At 37.1% G+C, this 19,464-nt stretch overlaps 1 protein-coding gene across 9 annotated transcripts in view; it reads right to left on the bottom strand.

Moving 5' to 3' along the window:
* LOC149158714 (uncharacterized) overlaps positions 1-19,464 on the bottom strand; it is a 242,414-nt gene that overhangs the window by 148,111 nt on the left and 74,839 nt on the right. For 7 of the 9 annotated variants that reach the window (XM_089436285.1, XM_089436286.1, XM_089436287.1 and 4 more), the window contains exon 2: positions 15,377-15,736. The exons of 1 other annotated variant lie outside the window; for it this stretch is intronic. In XM_089436285.1, coding sequence (XP_089292411.1) covers positions 15,377-15,736 — 360 coding nt within the window. Of the gene's footprint in view, positions 1-14,328; positions 14,574-15,376; positions 15,737-19,464 lie in introns of those variants that run through there. One more of the 9 variants, XM_089436284.1, reaches the window with a different exon arrangement.

Raw genomic sequence — 19,464 nt, 5'->3', positions numbered from 1 at the left:
CATTTTAGAATGACCATATATATAAACATGAACTTCTATGACATAATATCTGTTTAATTCCACTAGTACATAGATACCAAGACAGAATATGTTATTGATCTTACTAAATTATAGTTATCAAAGTAAAGTATAAATATTTGAGTAATTTTGCTTCTCATAGGAATTTGTTTCGTTTATGCATATCAATATGATTGATGAGATAGAAATCAAAGAATCATTACATTTTAATATGAAAGTTAATGACACGAATAGAGTATGACAAAGTATGCATTATATACAAGCTATTTGTTTTGAATATGTTAATACACATTTTATAAATGCATGGACAAGTGTTTATGATTGCAGATAATATCTGTTACCAAAATGACCACGTGATGACAGAAACTTCAGAACAATTAAGGCTCAAAGAGATTCTATGATAGGGTATTAACCCTGATTCTACTGGGAGGGGTGGAGGTGTTGCCCACCGTTTATCCTCCGAACCCTGGAGTCATGGGAGGACTGTTAAGTCACGCTCCCCTAGACGTGTGATGATGACTGCCAGATGCCTACTAGGGATCAAGTCGGTATAGCCGACGCTGTTATCCTTGGAGTTTATGAATGGTTAGGTCAGTATAACTAACACCATGGCATACTCCAGCAGATTAAGATGGGAGCGGAAGAGATTAGGAAGAATAGGATGATTATAGAATAGTTGAAAACCAACTGAGACAGAGCATGGATATTATAGTTGTAAAATATTAAAAATATTAAAGAAAACAAATTCAATTTTGTAATATAAAGACCTATATACTCGTAATAATCATTAATATCTTTTATAAACCCTAACTTCGGGACGAAGTTTTTTGGAAGGAGGGATGTATGTAATGACCCACTTATAGTAAATTAAAATTTATGAAATTAAATAAAATTAATTAAATTAAAAATTAAATAAATTAAAATTAAATCATTAAAATAAATAAATAAACTTTATTTCAAATTAAGATATTCAAATAAAATCAAATCATATTTTGTTTATAAAATCAACACGTATCATAATTTGGACACGGTGATGAAAGAAGTCAGCAAATGGAAACTTATAAGAAAGAAGAGACGGTTGGAGGCAGAGGGGGGGAGAAACAGGAGGAAAGTTTGTACGCAGAGATTGTTTATCATCAGGAAGAGTTGGACCTTGCTTGTTCTGAGGTTTCTGGGCACAGGGGAATAGTCTGCTTCAACTGAGAAGTTTACTGGACTGAGTAGCGAGGTTCTGCTCAGTTTGGCTGGGTGGTTTCGGTCTTTTGGTAACCGAAGCAGGAGCAGTTTGAGGCATCGTCGACCGTAGGATTACAGGTAAGTACTCTCATTGGTTCTGCCAGTTAAATTTATAAAATTCAGGAATTTTTATCACAAGCTGATGATGTTATATTTTAGAAGCCTTTACTGTTTCTGCAATGGCTGTAATATTCTGTTATTTCATATTCTGTTCATAGGGAATAGTTGTTTAAATTATTCACGGTCCTTACATTAGAAATTCGAGAGGAAGCAACATGAGAGGACGAAGCTCAGGCCAAGAAAAGCAGAAAAATCAGTCATATAGTGCTTGACCTAATTTGAGAGCTAGAATACTTGCTGTAAAAGCAAGAAAAAAAGCTATCAAAAATTGAACCTCTATTACCATATCTTCATTCCCTCCCCAATCAGTTTGATTAAATGCGTTACATGGATTAGTCCATTTATTTCTCTCCAGTATCAAATTTTATTATCTAGATATTGAAGGGTTCTCTATCTATTTAGGGTTCTCTATCTATTTTATGTATTATTGTAAAGATATCAGTTGCTTAAGGCCATAGGTTCCTGATCGAAACTACACCAATGGGTAGGAGTCCGAAGAAGACAAAATAGAAGAAAAGTGATTGATCCCGACAACATTTTATTCATACATTCAGTCGATGGAGGGTGAAAGAAAACCAAATGGAACTAGAAGTTATTACGCAACTCACTGTTTTGACTCTAATGGTTGTATCGAGCCCTTTAGTTATTGTTTTATCAACAATTCGCAAAGGTAATCTATAATTACAATGAGCCATCTCAGGAGATGGCTCATTGTAATGATGAAAACGAGGTAATGATCGATAGAAACTTTCAATAGAGGCTGATTGATAACTCCTCATCTTCCTATTGGTTGGACAAAAGATCGATCCATATGTTACAATAAGATCGTGGCGGGTATAGTTTAGTGGTAAAAGTGTGATTCGTTACATTATCAACTCGAATAGTTGAAGGATCTTTTACATGGATCTTTGATCCATCTAAAGCTCTATTTCTAGATAGGTTCAAAACCTTCCCTATGAATACCTAGGAATAGCATACCTTCTCGTAAGCTGGGTCTGAAATGATGAAAGAAAGATAAACACATTTTTGGTTCCAAGATAGCGACACAAAATGTTTGAAAGGTTAGATAAATTACAGATCTATGGGGAAGATATTTTTTCATCGTGACTAAACCTTCAACTTATGGATGGAAGGACCCCAGGTTGAAGCCGAATAGCTATAGAACTATGACTTTGGTTTACTTGGGTTATCAACATTTCATTCGAGCTCGGTGGAATTTGTTCTCCTAGGGATCAGAATCAGTAGAAATAGGGAACGAAGTAACTAGAAAGATTTGTGAATATTTGAAACTTTTCAAATTTATCTTTCTATCAGGATCATCTAGAAAGTGAGTAAGTATTCTACGATTTTGGGCCCTTCACTAAAAAAAGAGAATAACTGACGTAGATGCCATCGGTACGATAAGAAATTAGGGTTTTATTAGAAAAAAAAGAGGAGAAAGAAAGGAATTTTCAATTCCTTTCAAAAAGAATTGATATAAATACTATGCTTCTTCCCTCATATCGCTCGCTATCTCCCATGAAGGAGCCGAATGACATGAAATTCTCATGTTCGGTTCTGAATTAGAGACATTGAATAATCAATGTCGACTATAACCCCTAGCTTTCCAAGCTAACGATGTGGGTTCGATTCTCGCTACCAACTAACAAATATCTACCTATTCTATATCTATCTATCTAGATAGATATATGATAGGTAGATATAAAGTGATTAAGTATATAACATAATTTCACGATTCACTCGAAATCAATTAATGTGAAATAGATTCCATTCTTTTCCTATCCTATAACCTCAGTGTGAATAAAAAGGTAGATCGGGACAATGTATGCCAAAGGGAATTCAAATAAAAAAAAGGGAAGAGAAAAAAAAGAGCGTCCATCGTCTAATGGATAGGACAGAGGTCTTCTAAACCTTCGGTATAGGTTAAAATCCTATTGGACGTAATACTCTTCAATTGTTCTAAATTGTTGTGCAATGTATTGGATTGGAATGGAACAAATTCTTTAATTCTTTTTACTGTTCTGAATAATTCCACCAAATGATCAAATATTCATTTTTTTCTTTAAGTAAAAAAAGTTCAATATGTTCCTTAAGAGCCTCTTCCAGAAGGGCTTTCGTTTCTTCTGTAAATGTACCAGTAGAACATATAATTTCTCTGAATTGAGGTTTATTTTTTATCAAATAAAAGCGTAACCCAAGGAGAAATTTTCTCACCTGTGCTATTTCAAATATATCCAGGTATTCGTTTGTTCCGGTATAAATAGTAGCTATTTGTTCTTCTACTTTCAAAGGAGCCGACTGAGATTGTTTGAGCAACTCACATAATCATTGACCCCTCGCCAATTGATCTTGAGTAGCTTTATCAAGATCAGAAGCAAATTGTGCAAAAGCTTCCAACTCTGCAAATTGAGCTAACTCTAATTTCAACTTTCCAGCTAACTTTTTCATAGCTTTTATCTGAGCCGCAGATCCTACTCTAGAGACAGAGATACCCACATTAATAGCAGGTTGGATCCCGACATTGAATAGATCGGCCGATGAAAATATTTGTCCATTGGTAATGGAAATTGCATTAGTGGGAATATAAGCTGAAACATCTCCAGCTTGAGTCTCAACTATTGGTAGAGCAGTAACACTCCCCTCACCTAACTGGGAACTTAATTTAGCTGCTCTTTCCAAGAGACAAGAATGCAAATAGAAAACATCTCCCGGATAAGCTTCTCGGCCAAGTGGTCTTCTTAATAAAAGAGACATTTGTCGATAAGCTTGTGCCTGTTTGGAGAGATCATCATAAATGATTGATGTGTGTTGTTTTTTATACGTGAAGTATTCAGCCAAAGTTGCTCTTGTATAAGGGGCGAGATATTGTAATGTAGCGGGAGAATCCGTAGTTTCCGCTACCACAATGGTATATGCCATTGCGCCACGTTCTCGAAATGTATTAACTACCTGAGCCACGGAAGAAGCTCTTTGACCAATTGCTACATAGACACACATTACATTTTGACTCTTTTGATTAAGAATAGTATCTGTAGCTATTGTTGTCGTGTTGGTCTGTCTGTCCCCAATAATTAATTCTCGCTGACCACGTCCTATAGGAATCATAGAATCAATAGCAATAAGCCCTGTTTGAAGGGGTTCATATACGGAATGTCTTGATATAATACCTGGAGCGGGAGATTCACTCAGTCGAAATTCGGAAGCTGAAATTTTACCCTTACCATCAATGGGTTGGGCTAGAGCATTTACAACACGACCCAAATACGCATCACTTACTGGTATCTGAGCAAGTTTTCCTATTTCTCTCACGGAAATACCTTCTTGTATCATCAACCCATCGCCCATTAATACAGCTCCAACATTATCCGATCCCAAATTTAAGGAAATGCCTACTGTACCATCTCCAAATTCCACTAATTCCCCTGCCATTACTTCATCAAGACCATGAATACGAGCAATGCCATCTCCTACTTGAAGTATGGTGCCAAGATTACCAACTCTTACTTCGTTGTTATATTGTTCGATATGTTTCTGTATAATACTACTAATTTCGTCAAGTCTAATACTTCCCATTAGCACTTATGCATTCTCTATTCAGAAATAGGTCCTTAACCTTTTTAATTATCTATTGAGAAATAGGACTTATAACAACTAATAATTTGTGTTCATCATGGTTCTAAGCAGGCCAATATTGTGATCAATCGTACGTAAATGTAACTCAGTATTCAAACGACTATTCAAAGTTCCTATAGCTCTTCGTAAAGCTTGGCGAGAAACTTGTTGTCAGATCTGGTCAAATGCTCTTTGTTGTTCGGAGTAAATCGTCTCATTCTTGGGATCCTCTAATTGTTCCAAATTCTCAGAAGCAGTATTGAGGAGATCCTCTTTCTCTCATTCTATTTGGGAGTTTCCATTTACCTGGATTTCGTCCGTTATCATTTCCACGTTCTTTAAGCAAGCCCGAGCTTTCTCGAGCTGATCAATAGCTCCTTTACATAGTTCTTCCGAATTCCGAATAGTCTCCAATATTTTCTGTTTACAGTTATCTAATAGATTACTTAATCAAAGTAGATTATCTATTCACGAATTCATAATCTCTTCCCAAACCGAACACGAATCTTTCGATTCATTCAGCTCTCCAGCTCAGTTCTTTATTATTCCCCAGGAACATATACGTTCCCTTCACACCAAGCTTGCCCTTTCCGTTCCGTTTACGGAAGATTAGAATCAATTTATAAAAGACCAAGATCTCCGAAGGGCTCTTCCAGCAAAAAGGATTTGCAATTATCAAGAAAGTTTTGTGTTGTTTTTGTTTCCCCTTTTCTCTCCTATTCTTCCCTCATGAAAATTGAATCGTTCCATTCAATCAATTAATTTGTGCCTCCTCCTTTTTGTTCTATCGAATAAATTCCCTTCTGTTTAGGTCGTCAGTTCAGCATTGGAACTAAAATTGGATGGGAGATTAGGACTATTTTTCAGTAAATAGATCAAATTATTCCATTGATATGAATGTTATATATCGGATCAATCTCCAACTATGCCTTTGAATCCATCTCATCTTGACACAGCGATGGAAAGAATACCTAGTTAGTTGTGCTTAGACTTCAAACAGTTCAGCTTTAACCATTCTAATGGTCCTCCCTCATTGGTTGTTATAAACTAAGAGTTCATTTCCCAATCAATTACGAAATGCTATAGTTCTTCGCTATTCCCCATTCGGAAGTAATTCGTTGAGATTATGCACTTTTCTATCTCCAAAGTGCAGCTGGTTGGGCCCAACCATATTATTCGAATATACAACTCGCACACACTCCCTTTCCAAAATAGATCAGTACACTAAGCACCACACTTGAATTTATTATATTTGTTTCTAAAATATTGGTATTTGATCTGAAGCCCCCAGAGGAAGGCCAATAACTCAAGGAAATGAAAGGATCAATTACATTTTTCATATGCTCTCCCCTCATAGATAAGGATATGTTCTACAGAATTTTGTTATTTTCCTATTTGATCCTATCTAGTTCTAGATAATAATATTTGGGATACTTAACTTAGTCCCAAGTCTTTTATAAGGAGAAAAAGAATTTGCTTGCCCTATCCACTCCCTTCCTTGCCGCACGCATCATGAATCTTTCCGACCGAAGTATAGTTATAGGAAGAATAATTCATTTGCTAATTATTCAGATCAGCCTCTCCTGCAGTTGAACAAGTAAATTATTGGAGAAATACTAATGTAATGACGAGGTGTAGGGATCTTTTTTTTTCAGGATTAAACAAAGGGATTCGCAAATAGAAGCGCTAGGGCGACAACTAGTCCATAAATAGTTAAAGCTTCTATAGTTGCCCAGAAACCATTACGTATACTGGAACGTAGGGTTCGACAGCCCAGGAATCGTCTGGTAGACCAAGTTAAGATCCAGTGAGACAAGTATAGTCCTGAATCAGCTACTTGGGAAGATACGGAGAACATATGTCAAATATACCCCAACTTGTGTCAATTTTGAAGAACTTTAAACCATGTTTTGTATATATTTATTTTACTGTAAATCAGAGACTCAGAACCATTTTAGAATGACCATATATATAAACATGAACTTTTATGACATAATATCTGTTTAATTCCGCTAGTACATAGATACAAAGACAGAATATGTTATTGATCTTACTAAATTATAGTTATCAAAGTAAAGTTTAAATATTTGAATAATTTTGCTTCTGATAGGAATTTGTTTCGTTTATGCATATCAATATGATTGATGAGATAGAAATCAAAGAATAATTACATTTTAATATGAAAGTTAATGACACGAATAGAGTATGACAAAGTATGCTATATTGTAGTTGACGTGTATTAATTATATATAAGCTATTTGTTTTGAATATGTTAATACACATTTTATAAATGCATGGACAAGTGTTTATGATCTCAGATAATATCCGTTACCAAAATGACCATGTGATGATAGAAACTTCAAAACAATTAAGGCTCAAAGAGATTCCATGATAGGGTATTAACCCCGATTCTACTGGGAGGGGTGGAGGTGTTGCCCACCATTTATCCTCCGAACCCTGAAGTCATGGGAGGACTGTGCGAGTCACGCTCCCCTAGACGTGTGATGATGACTGTCAGATGCCTACTAGGGATCAGGTTGGTATAGCCGACGCTGTCATCCTTGGAGTTTATGAATGGTTAGGTCAGTATAACTGACACCATGGCATACTCCAGTAGAGGATGGATAGGATGGGAGCGGAAGAGATTAGGAAGGATATGATGATTATAGAATGGCTGAAAACCAACTGAAACAGAGCATGGATATTATAGTTGTAAAATATTAAAAATATTAAAGAAAACAAATTCAATTTTGTAATATAAAGACCTATATACTCATAATAATCATTAATATATTTTATAAACCCAAAATTCGGGACGAAGTTTTTTGGAAGGAGGGATGTATGTAATGACCCACTTATAGTAAATTAAAATTTATGAAATTAAATAAAATTATTTAAATTTAAAATTTAAAATTAAATAAATTAAAATTAAATCATTAAAATAAATAAATAAACTTTATTTCAAATTAAGATATTCAAATAAAATAAAATCAGATTTTGTTTATAAAATCAACACATATCATAATTTGGACACGGTTATGAAGGAAGTCAGCAAATGAAAACTTACAAGAAGGAAGGGACGATTGGAGGCAGAGGGGGGGAGAAACAAGAGGAAAGTTTGTACACAGAGATTGTTTATCATCAGGAACAGTTAGGCCTTGCTTGTTCTAAGGTTTTTGGGCACGGGGGAACAGTCCGCTTCAACTGAGAAGTTTACTGAACTGAGTAGCGAGGTTCTGCTGGTTTCGGTCTTTTGGTAACAAAAGCAGGAGTAGTTTGAGGCATCATCGACCGTAGGATTACAGGTAAGTACTCTCATTGGTTCTACCAGCTAAATTTATAAAATTCAAGAATTTTTATCACAGGCTCATGATGTTATATTTTAGAAGCCTTTATTGTTTCTGCAATGGCTGTAATATTCTGTTATTTCATATTATGTTCATAAGAAATAGTTGTTTAAATTATTCATGGTTGTAATATTCTGTTATTTCATATTTTGTTCATAGGGAATAGTTGTTTAAATTATTCACAGTCCTTACATTAACAGCCATTGCAGAAACAGTAAAGGCTTCTAAAATATAACATCATCAGCCTGTGATAAAAATTCCTGAATTTTATAAATTTAACTGGCAGAACCAATGAGAGTACTTACCTGTAATCCTACGGTCGATGATGCCTCAAACTACTCCTGCTTCGGTTACCAAAAGATTGAAACCACCCAGCCAAACTGAGCAGAACCTCACTACTCAGTCCAGTAAACTTCTCAGTTGAAGCAGACTGTTCCCCCTGTGCCCAGAAACCTCAGAACAAGCAAGGCCCAACTGTTCCTGATGATAAACAATCTCTGTGTACAAACTTTCCTCCTGTTTCTCCCCCCCTCTCCCCTCTACCTCCAACCGTCCCTTCCTTCTTATAGGTTTCCATTTGCCGTCTTCCTTCATCACCGTGTCCAAATTATGATACGTGTTGATTTTATAAACAAAATCTGATTTTATTTGAAACCACCCAAGCCAAACTGAGCAGAACCTCACTACTCAGTCCAGTAAACTTCTCAGTTGAAGCAGACTGTTCCCCCTGTGCCCAGAAACCTCAGAACAAGCAAGGCCCAATTGTTCCTGATGATAAACAATCTCTGTGTACAAACTTTCCTCCTGTTTCTCCCCCCCCTCTCCCCTCTACCTCCAACCATCCCTTCCTTCTTATAGGTTTCCATTTGCCGTCTTCCTTCATCACCGTGTCCAAATTATGATACGTGTTGATTTTATAAACAAAATCTGATTTTATTTTATTTGAATATCTTAATTTGAAATAAAGTTTATTTATTTATTTTAATGATTTAATTTTAATTTATTTAATTTTTAATTTTTAATTTAATTAATTTTATTTAATTTCATAAATTTTAATTTATTATAAGTGGGTCATTACATAAATGTAAGGACCGTGAATAATTTAAACAACTATTCCCTATGAACAGAATATGAAATCGCAGAATATTACAACCATTGCAGAAACAGTAAAGGCTTCTAAAATATAACATCATCAGCCTGTGATAAAAATTCCTGAATTTTATAAATTTAACTGGCAGAACCAATGACAGTACTTACCTGTAATTCTACGGTCGATGATGCCTCAAACTGCTCTTGCTTCGGTTACCAAAAGACCGAAACCACCCAGCAAAACCTCGCTACTTAGTCCAGTAAACTTCTCAGTTGAAGCAGACTGTTCCCCCGTGCCCAAAAACCTCAGAACAAGCAAAGCCCAACTGTTCCTGATGATAAACAATCTTTGTGTACAAACTTTCCTCCTGTTTCTCCCCCTTCTGCCTCCAACCGTCCCTTCCTTCTTATAAGTTTCCATTTGCCGACTTCCTTCATCATTGTGTCCAAATTATGATACGTGTTGATTTTATAAACAAAATCTGATTTTATTTTATTTGAATATCTTAATTTGTAATAAAGTTTATTTATTTATTTTAATGATTTAATTTTAATTTATTTATTTTTTATTTTTTAATTTAATTAATTTTATTTAATTTCATAAATTTTAATTTACTATAAGTGGGTCATTACAATGAGCCCAAAAGTCAAATCTGGTCAAAGTCAACAGCAATCAACAGCAGCAAAGGATGCCCTAACCAGTGATAAGTCAATGGTGAAAACACCTCCAAAGGAACTCAGTCAACTGCCCAAAAATGCGGCCTGGAAATCTGGTCAAAATGAGGTCAAAACAGTCCCAAACAACTCGGTCAAACTTGGTCAACAGAGAGAGAAAGTCAACTGTCAAATTTGTGGTCAATTGCAGTCAAAGTGCCCAAAAAACCTCAATCTTTGTGCCCAAGAATTTGGCCTCCAAAAACAATCCAAAATACTAAATCAAACTATGACCAAACTCAAAAAGTCAATGTTGGTCAAAGTGCTGGTCAAAGAGATTTCGGCCCTCTGAAATTTTCTCTCTCCTCTTCGCATGTGTGGATGAAGACCTGTAATTTTCAGATAGATCAAACCTCCAAAAGAAGAAGAATGAATGAGCGTGATGTTTGTCCAAATGAAGTGCTAATAGGCTATATTTATAGGCATTGGAGGAGACCCAATTTGTCTTTAAAGCCGACCTGAACTTTTGTGCACTTTTGGGTTTTCACATTAAAAATTAACTTTTCCTTAACCAAATTAAATTCTTCCAAGGGAAAATAGGGTCTTCTCTGGATGAGGAAGGTTGTCCAAATGAGGGAATTTACCCCTGAGCTACCAAATTAACAAAGGGAAGCAATAGTAAAAGCAAGTAGCAATATTTACAAAAACTCAGATGAAGAAATTTGCTGCCATATTTGAGAAGGATTTCATGGTATCTTGTCTTTATACCGACACAATTCCTAGGAATGTGTGGTATTGTATAGTGAAGCATTCAGGTCGTCACTTATTTCTAGTGTAATGAAGCAAGACTCTAGAGTACAAGTTGAGCTTGGTGATGATGTTAATTACCAAGTAGCGAGAGTTGGTACTATTCCCTTCCAACTCAACTCAAGTAAATCTTTTGATTTTGATTATGCGATGTTTTGTTTTATGTCTCAAAAAGAACTTGCTTTCAGTTGCAGTTATGGAAGATAAGAGCTATGCAATTGAGTTCACGAACTAGCAAACCTTCATCAAACCGAAGGAATCTAGCCTAGATCCAGCTCAGGTAACAAGGGTTAGCGAAGGTAATCATTACATGTTGTAGGGTGAACCTGCCCAAGCCCTAGTTCATAATAATGATAACTCATGCAAGTCAAGGCACAACAGGATGGGACACCCACATCATAAGCATTGCCTATTTTGAGGAAGATAGTCACAAGTCTTCTTGAGTTCAACATTGAGCAGCATGGAGTATGCATAGGATGCACTCTTGCCAAGCATGCCAAGGTTGCTTTCCCTAACAACGAGCATAGGTCTAAGGAGACTCTAAGTTCTAGACCTAGCATATTCAAATGTTTGTGAACCAACATCAGTAGCATCAATTTGAGGAAGCATGTACTATGTTTCCTTCATTGATGACTTATCTTGCAAAACTTGGAACAACATCTTAAAGACCAAGGAGAAGTATTTAGCAAATTAGCAGGTTTCATAAGTTCAAAGCTCTAGCAGAAAACCAAACAAGGAAGAAGATCAAAGTCTTCATATCGAACAATGGAGGTGAGAATACCTCCAAAAAATTTGAAGGTTTCTACAAAGGAGTTGATAGTTCTGTATAATCCAAAGCAGAATGGGGTTATAGAGTGGAAGAATCAATCCATCATCAAGGTTGTTAAGGCCATGATTCGTGACCAAGAATTGTCGATGTTTCTTTGGGAAGAAACATGCAATACAATAGTCTACATCCAAAACTAGTGTGCTCAAAGAGTCTTGGATGATAAGACACCAAACGAGGGATTCACTGGTGTGAAGCCAAAGGTAAGTTATTTCAACATCTTTTGTTGCCTAATTTACATCAATGTCCAATAGGTAGGAGTGTGTTGGAGCCCTCTAGAAGGAATGGTTTATTTGTGGTTTACGACGAGACTTCAAAGGCCTATATATTCCAAAGCAGAGAAAGACACCGATGAATTGGGATGTAAAGTTTGAGCAAGACATTACATCCAAGAAGACCCATGAGTCTATTCCGCCGACAGAAGATGAGGATTTGGAAGCTATGAAGGTTAAGCCAAGGTCACTAGTGGCTTTTGTAGTAATACAACAACGGTATAACCTTTCAATGAAGAGGAGGAGAAACTAGCCCCTTCCTCTTCTATCGAGATACCTTGATGGTTCATTCAGAGATTGAGGGATGCTCAATGGTATTTTGAGGCTCCTAGGAGCACACATTTCGCAAGAGCAAACAACTAAAGAAGTTTTCAAGCTATGTGGAATTAATGAGTAGCATCATAGATTTCAATCGTTCCAACTTTCAGGACACAGCAAACCACCAAGTATGCCCAGATGCCATGGTGAAGAATGTTGTTTGGGACATAGTGCAAAGACTATGGGGAAAATCAGTAGTGAGTTCCAAGTGGCTCTATAAGATCAAGCATGCAGGAAATAGAAACATTAAGAACTTCAATGTAAGGTTCGTGACAAGAAAGTTCTCCCAAAAAGAGGGAATGGACAATGAGGACGCATTCATTGGAATCACCAGGTACCCTCTTTTTAGAGAAGTTATGTCCTAACTTCCATTTATGGGATGGAGGATACATCAAATGGATGTGAAGACAACTTTCCCTAATGAGATCAATGAGGAAGAAGTGTACATAGAGTAGTTTCAAAGCTTTGAGGTAAATAGGAAAGAGTCACATGTTTGTAAGATTAAAAAAGACTTGTGTGGACTCAAGTAGGCACTAAGAACATTGTATTCCAAGATGGATGGATATTTGCAAAGTATGGGCTTCACCAAAAAAGAAGAAAATCCTAAATTAAATTATATACTTGCTGGATTTAACCTGCTTGTTTTGATGTTGTATGTAGGTGACTTGTTTCTTACAAGTGCAAAGCAAACATGGCAGCTGAGCTTGAGGCGAAGGTCATCAGTGTGATGTATCACTTCTTGGGTTTGGAGGTTTTACAAAAACCACGGGAGGTTTTCCTTGGGTAGGGTAAGCATGCAATTGAGACACTAAAGGGGTTTCAAAAGGAGGATTTTTATGGCCACACCCATGGCCACTAATCAAAAGGTGACAACCTCATATTCAAAGTTGGTGGATCCCATATTGTATTTGTAGCTAATAAGTTCCTTGATGTATTTAGTCAACATTAGATAAAATGCGTGTTTTGTAGTGAACAAATTGACTCAATTTATGGTAGAGCCAAGGTATGTGTATTCAGTAGTAGCAAAACATGTGCTCAGATACTCGAGAGCCATAATAGAGTATGGTCTAAGATAACTTGTAGATGACAAAGTGAAGTTGCAGGGGTATATAGACTCAAATTGAACAGGCAGTACAACAGACAAGAAGAGCACTTCATGGGGTTGCCTTAGCTTGGGTTCAGCCATGATATCCTAGCTCGGCAAGAAGCAGACTTTCATACCACTTAGCTCAACCAAGGCAGAATACATGGTGGCTAGTACTGTTAGTTGTGATGCGATTTGGCTTCACAAGTTACTTGTAGGAATTTTCATTAGAAGTTGGATCCCATAGTCATTTACTATGATAATCAAGGTTGTATCAAACTCTCTAAGCATCTAGTGTTTCATGACAATTGCAAGCATATAGAGATTGGATATCACTCATATGAAACAGGATTCAAAAGGGAACAACGAAGCTGCAATATATTCCTATAGATCAGTAGGTAGTTGATAAGCTGACCAAGACCTTAGTGAAAGGGAAGTTTTAAGCATTCAGAGACAAACTTGGATTGATGCAGAATTCCTTCCTCGCCAAGGAGTGTTGAAAAAGCTAGCACAAGCAAGAACTTCTTGCACAAGTTCAGTGTAAACAAGAAGGAAGTGGTTCAACACATTTCTTTGGTGGCCACTTAGGAAAAGTGGGAAATAATTCCACCTTGTAGAAAAAGTGAAAGTCTAATGTCTTGAAGTCAACTTAGTATTAGGAATCTAAATGAAATGTTTTAGAAGTTCTAGAACATTAATGACTTAAATTAGGATTTAATCTTAACCTTACATCTCAAGATTGAGATAGGTGGCAGCTAGGACTGAGGAAATTAGTTGCTAGGATGGAGGATCTTAGATCTTCTCAAAGCATAAAGAGGACAAGATAGAAGTTGATCATAAATGATAAGAGAGCAAGAGAGCTGGAAGAAAAAAATGTGCATCAAGAAAAAAAGGAGCAGATCTGCTAAAGAGACCAGCAAGTACAGCAGGTTGAGTAGTCCATACCTTTTATCTGTCTTTTCTTTATGCATAGACCATACATCTTCAGATCCACGTACACCTTCAGATCTGATTGTACAGTTCATTGCTTGAGCATGCTTCAATGTTGAGGGGAGAGAGTGTGCAATTTTCTGTCTAGAAAAGGCAGAAACAGAGCAAGCCACACTGTTGTAACTGCACCCTCTTTTCACAGGCCATACACTGCTGTTTGAGGTGATTTAATTGACCGTACAATTGCTGGTTCAGGTAGACTGCAAAGGTCATCTTGTAAGTTTTGATCAAAGTAATGAAAAAATGATTAAAAGGAGAAATCCCAGTGCATGTGTTTTTTTTCCATCGTTCATTTTTCAGCGACAGTGTAATTGATGAAATGTTTAGAAATTTTATTCTCTGTTGTTAAATAAATTATATTTTTAAGATAATAAGAGAACTTTAGGACAGCAAGCCCTTAAGCTTGAAAAAATCACATTATATAATGAAATAGTGAAAGGGACCTTACCTTTCAGTCACACCCAAAAACATTTTTTTTATATTACACGTAAAAATATACTATAGCAATGAGGATAATATTGAAATCAAGTCAAGAGTATACACTAACACATGTACAAGAGTTTTTTCTTACCTGAAAGGAGAGTTAATGGCACCAAAAAATACCTCCCTAATAGGTGAAATGCATTCAAAATGAAAATAAAAAATGTTCCTCCCACAGAAGATAAGTAATAGTGGGCATCTAAAAAAATCACACAACTTATCCCCAATTTGGTATTGACAATGTCAATATGGTAACAATAACAGTCTTATTTAAGACCTGTTTTGTAGCTCTATATTCAGATATCGAAGATCGTTCCAATGTTTGGCACTATTTGAAGGCTGTTCATGTATTGGACCAATCTCACCTTTCATTTCACCAAATAGTACAATTACACGATACAATGGATTGGTCCTTTATGAGGATATGAATATTTAGTAAATAAGGGTAATGTTATTAAATGAAGAACTTTATGGCACAAGAAAAACCAAGCTACAAATCATTAAGTAGATACGTCAAACCTACCATTGAGTGGAATAGGACAAGAGGGATCTTTCAAATCAGTCTTTTTCATTGGTACGTTTGTACTGTCAGGTTCAGCCACTGAATTTAATAAAGCTTCTTCTGGATTTGTCCTTGTTCTTTTCCTACTCAGTCCTCCATTTTTTGTCCTTCTCCCTGATTTGCTCTTTATTTCTTTTGCTGTTTTTCCATGCAACTTGGAAACCAAGATCTTTTCTGCTGATTGAAAAAGTGGCACTCCACAGGTTTTACCATTAGAGTTCAGAAATGGACTGTTGTTTTCTTTGCATCTAATCTCAGCTTTCACTGCAGATCCTGACCCTGATCTGTACAGTGACTCAGGGACCCCAACTTTTGGCAACTCTGTCAAAAATCAAAGAAATCACCGAACTGATAAGAATTTGTCCACAAACCTAGAACTTATTTTGTATTAGAAGCATCCTATGTAAATGTAAGCATAAAGATGAATACAGAATTACAAATCTGAGGGAGAAAAATGATGTTGCAGATGTTACAATACATTCTCGCATTTCTATTCGTCTTGCGGAACACTGTTTAGGAAGCGTTAACAATTGTATTACAAACATTTTAAAACCATGCATTTGCTGACATGTCTTTAGCAAGAAAGAGAGATATTTATGTTTTATGCTTGAAAATACCATGCTAAAAGTGGCAATAAGCATCATTATAAAGGAAGTTTATCCTCTAAGACCTAAATATATCACTGTTTACTCCCCTTCCGAAGGGACAAAAGCTAAGTAGGTGACATCAAATGACTATTGGGCATTAAGGAAGCATGCACTAAAGTTTAAACCCTTGTAAAACTTGTACCTATTGCCCAACAAAAGTGGGTAACCCATAGGTGAAATTTGTTCTCCTCTTTTGACAGCCAACCAGCCAGCAACCCTATGATGGCCCACAGATAGCTTTCCATTAGAGCTCTCCACTTATGCTCCAGTCAATACTCTCTCCCATCTGGCATGCTTCTTGAAGGAAAGTGGGTCATCTATCATAAGGTACATTAACCATTCTTGTAATCATGTGCTTTCATTTAATGTTTTAGGACATACTAATAGGGATCACAGGCGATGCTGGAAGATTGACCACTCTTGATTGTAACCTCGTTCCCATGCATCATCTGGGGCATTATCCTTTGCCCCTAGGACAGTGTGACCTCCCCTGAAGTCCTTCCTTCAAGAAGGGCACTACTAGGAGGCACCGATTCAAGTAGCATGCCAAGGTACTTCATACTTACCACACTCCATGTTTCCATTATTATCCACATCCATTCTTTGGGTTGTTTTTCATTTGTCATTGGGCTGGCACTTTGTATCCTCGTCTCTGTCATGGCCCGAAAATTTGCCCCAAGAGGTTGATGTAGCTTAAAGAATGATAAATTTATAAAAACATATGAAGCCACAACTAAAGAAAAGAAAAATGCAAAATATGGCTAGGAAATAGTAAGCACGTGGGCAAAAGCCTAAAATGAGCTCTACCCTCCTCGCTGGCAATCACCTAGTTCCTTAGCATTTCAAAATTCATACTACATCATAAAGAAGCCCTTGAATGTCCCAATCCTGATGAGTGAGAAACTGTTGCATCTTTAAGGGGTATTGTAAAAGCATAAAGTAAGATTGGTATCCTAAGCTATGCCAAAAAAAAAGGTAAATCATTAAAGTAAAAGGTGCACCAAAGGGGTGGAAAAACTTGGAAGGACCTAATAGAGCTAAAGGCATAATCATCCCTAACACAAGTGTGGTAACTTGCTTACAAATCCTAAGTTATTAAGACATTGGAAAGCAAGGTTTGAGTTAACTATTTTTGTGCCCCTAACATTGAATATGGTTCACAATGATATTTCGATGGGTTTTGTCCCTGATGATGTTGATCTCACTTGATCTTGGGGGTATGTTTTAGGTGGTTCATCACTCATGCAACAAATATCCTTTGAAGGAAGACTTGACACTTATCCAACACCATTCATAGCAAATTTTTCCCATTGTTGAGAGTAGATATGACCTTGTAGCCCAAGCGTTTCCCTCATGAGATAGACGTTGCCCTTTGATGAAACTAAACATGGTTGTACGCCCCTTGCTATAGCTCCAGATGTTGAAACATTGTACCAAGAAGCCAAGGCATTGGCTTATTTGATGATGTTCTTAGATGGACCCAGGATGCCCCCAAGAAAGCCTTGACCCTGTTTGATGGATGTTACCTTGTTCCAAATCCCTATCACAGAGATCATTAGTAGGGCTAGAACATCATGCCCATATGCCAACACTTGCTTCAGAGCTTGCCACGTCACCCCCATATGCCCTAAAAGGGTGACATGAGCCTTGTTACCCACTAATTTGTACCTAGCAGGGAACTAGACCCCATCAACTCAATGGACATGCCATCAGGACAAATTTTCAGAAGATCAAAAGTCGGCAGGGCATCCATGCCTCTCTTCTCTCTCCTCCCTCTATACTTTCTTCTCTCAAATTTCGTACTCTTGCAGGGGAATTGTAATAAATGAACACTAGCATGATAAACTTTCGTAACAGACTTAGACAATTTAGGACCCGATTACTAAGTGAGTCCACTCTAGAGTGTTTTTCTCACTTGACTAATTATTTTTGCTTTTCAGCGATAAATAACTAGTTGAGTTTTTTCACTCACATACCTCCAAAGCTGGAGTGCAGCTTAATAATTGGGCCTTGAGTGTGTCCTAATGTCTAGCATTAATGTATATTACCATGTTAGATCATATCCAAAGTCTTACGAAATTTGACTAAGTCTTTCTAGGATTTTTTAATTAATTAAAAATTCCCGCAAGATGATATTTTTAGTTATTTTCCCATATAATGATGTAAATAAATGGCACTAGGAGATGTTGGTGGCTTGTGGGTGCTCAAAATTTGTGCTCAGAACCTCAACATTATCCTAAGACCCCCTTTGGGGATCAAAACATGATTAATTCCTCATGAAAATCCGCTCTCTAATAAAAGTGGAGGAAAAGACAAGAAAAATCAAAAAATTAAATAAGTGGTGGACACTTTAAAGTGTTTCCAAGTGAAGGGGACAAGCAAAGTGACTTGGCAAGATAAGTGGAGTTCAAACGTAATTTGGCATCCACCTAAGGCCCACGAATTGAGGACCAAGTGGACCACCACATGGAGGCACGAGTTGGTTGCATCAACATCCAGTGAAAAGGGATAAGTTTAGTCATTTAGAGGAGCCAAGTTTGGGTCTTACATAAAGTAGAGTTGACTATCCCAAAGTAGATTTGTGTGGTGGGTTGATTGCAGATTTAGTGGGGGGCATCACTGCCACTTGAAACACGTCTTGTCCCCCACCTTTCCCTACACGAGATCCACAGCTAGTTATACATCCCACACGGGCCTAGTCTAGGAGCATCTATGTAGCAATTGTCTTGAGCTTTGTGGCAGCAAATATTATGTGGGACAGAGTTGGGTGTAACCATGAGTAATGTGGGGTACTTGCCTCCCTTTACCTCTAGAAAACATAGAGATACACGGGCCCACTCAACAACTCTATGTAGGCATATCATGGAGGCTATACGCAACAAAGAAATGACAACAAATTGTCACATGATCAAATGTTGACTTGAGCTACCAATTAAGTGGGGATTTGGTCCCCATTCACCCCACTTATCCCACACTCGTCAGCAAGAAGATGATATGCACAGCCTCAGGAAAAACTATGTTGACCAGAGAAGAGGATATTGACTACCACCTACAGCAGTTCTATTGCCACTTAGCAATGTTGGGCATTAGATCCCCCCACAGCATCTTTTGGGGCTCAAAGCCCAGGTTTTGGTCAAATGTATTGAAAGACTCCGCGAATTGCGGGCGCGAAGCACGAAGTATAGGTTGAGTCATAGGGTTGTCCGCCCTAAGTTTTGTAATGTAATGTAATGTCATGTCGGCCTACCCATGGTCCGCGGACCATGGGATTGTTTAAATAGAGCAAGGCTCTAAGTTGTAAAGATAGCGAGTGAAGGAGCAGAGAAAAGATAGAGCATAGAGTGAGAATCTAAGTGTATTAGGTCGTAGTAGTAGGAAGAGGCTCTGCAGCTGAGTGCGCAA

The sequence above is a fragment of the Pinus tabuliformis genome, chromosome 5_2 (assembly GCF_031772625.1).
Source record: "Pinus tabuliformis cultivar Carrire ecotype Pingquan chromosome 5_2, CPIR1, whole genome shotgun sequence".
Classification (NCBI taxonomy): Eukaryota; Viridiplantae; Streptophyta; class Pinopsida; order Pinales; family Pinaceae; genus Pinus; species Pinus tabuliformis.
Note: the sequence above shows the minus strand (reverse complement) of the source record. Positions and strands in the feature narration are given on the sequence as shown.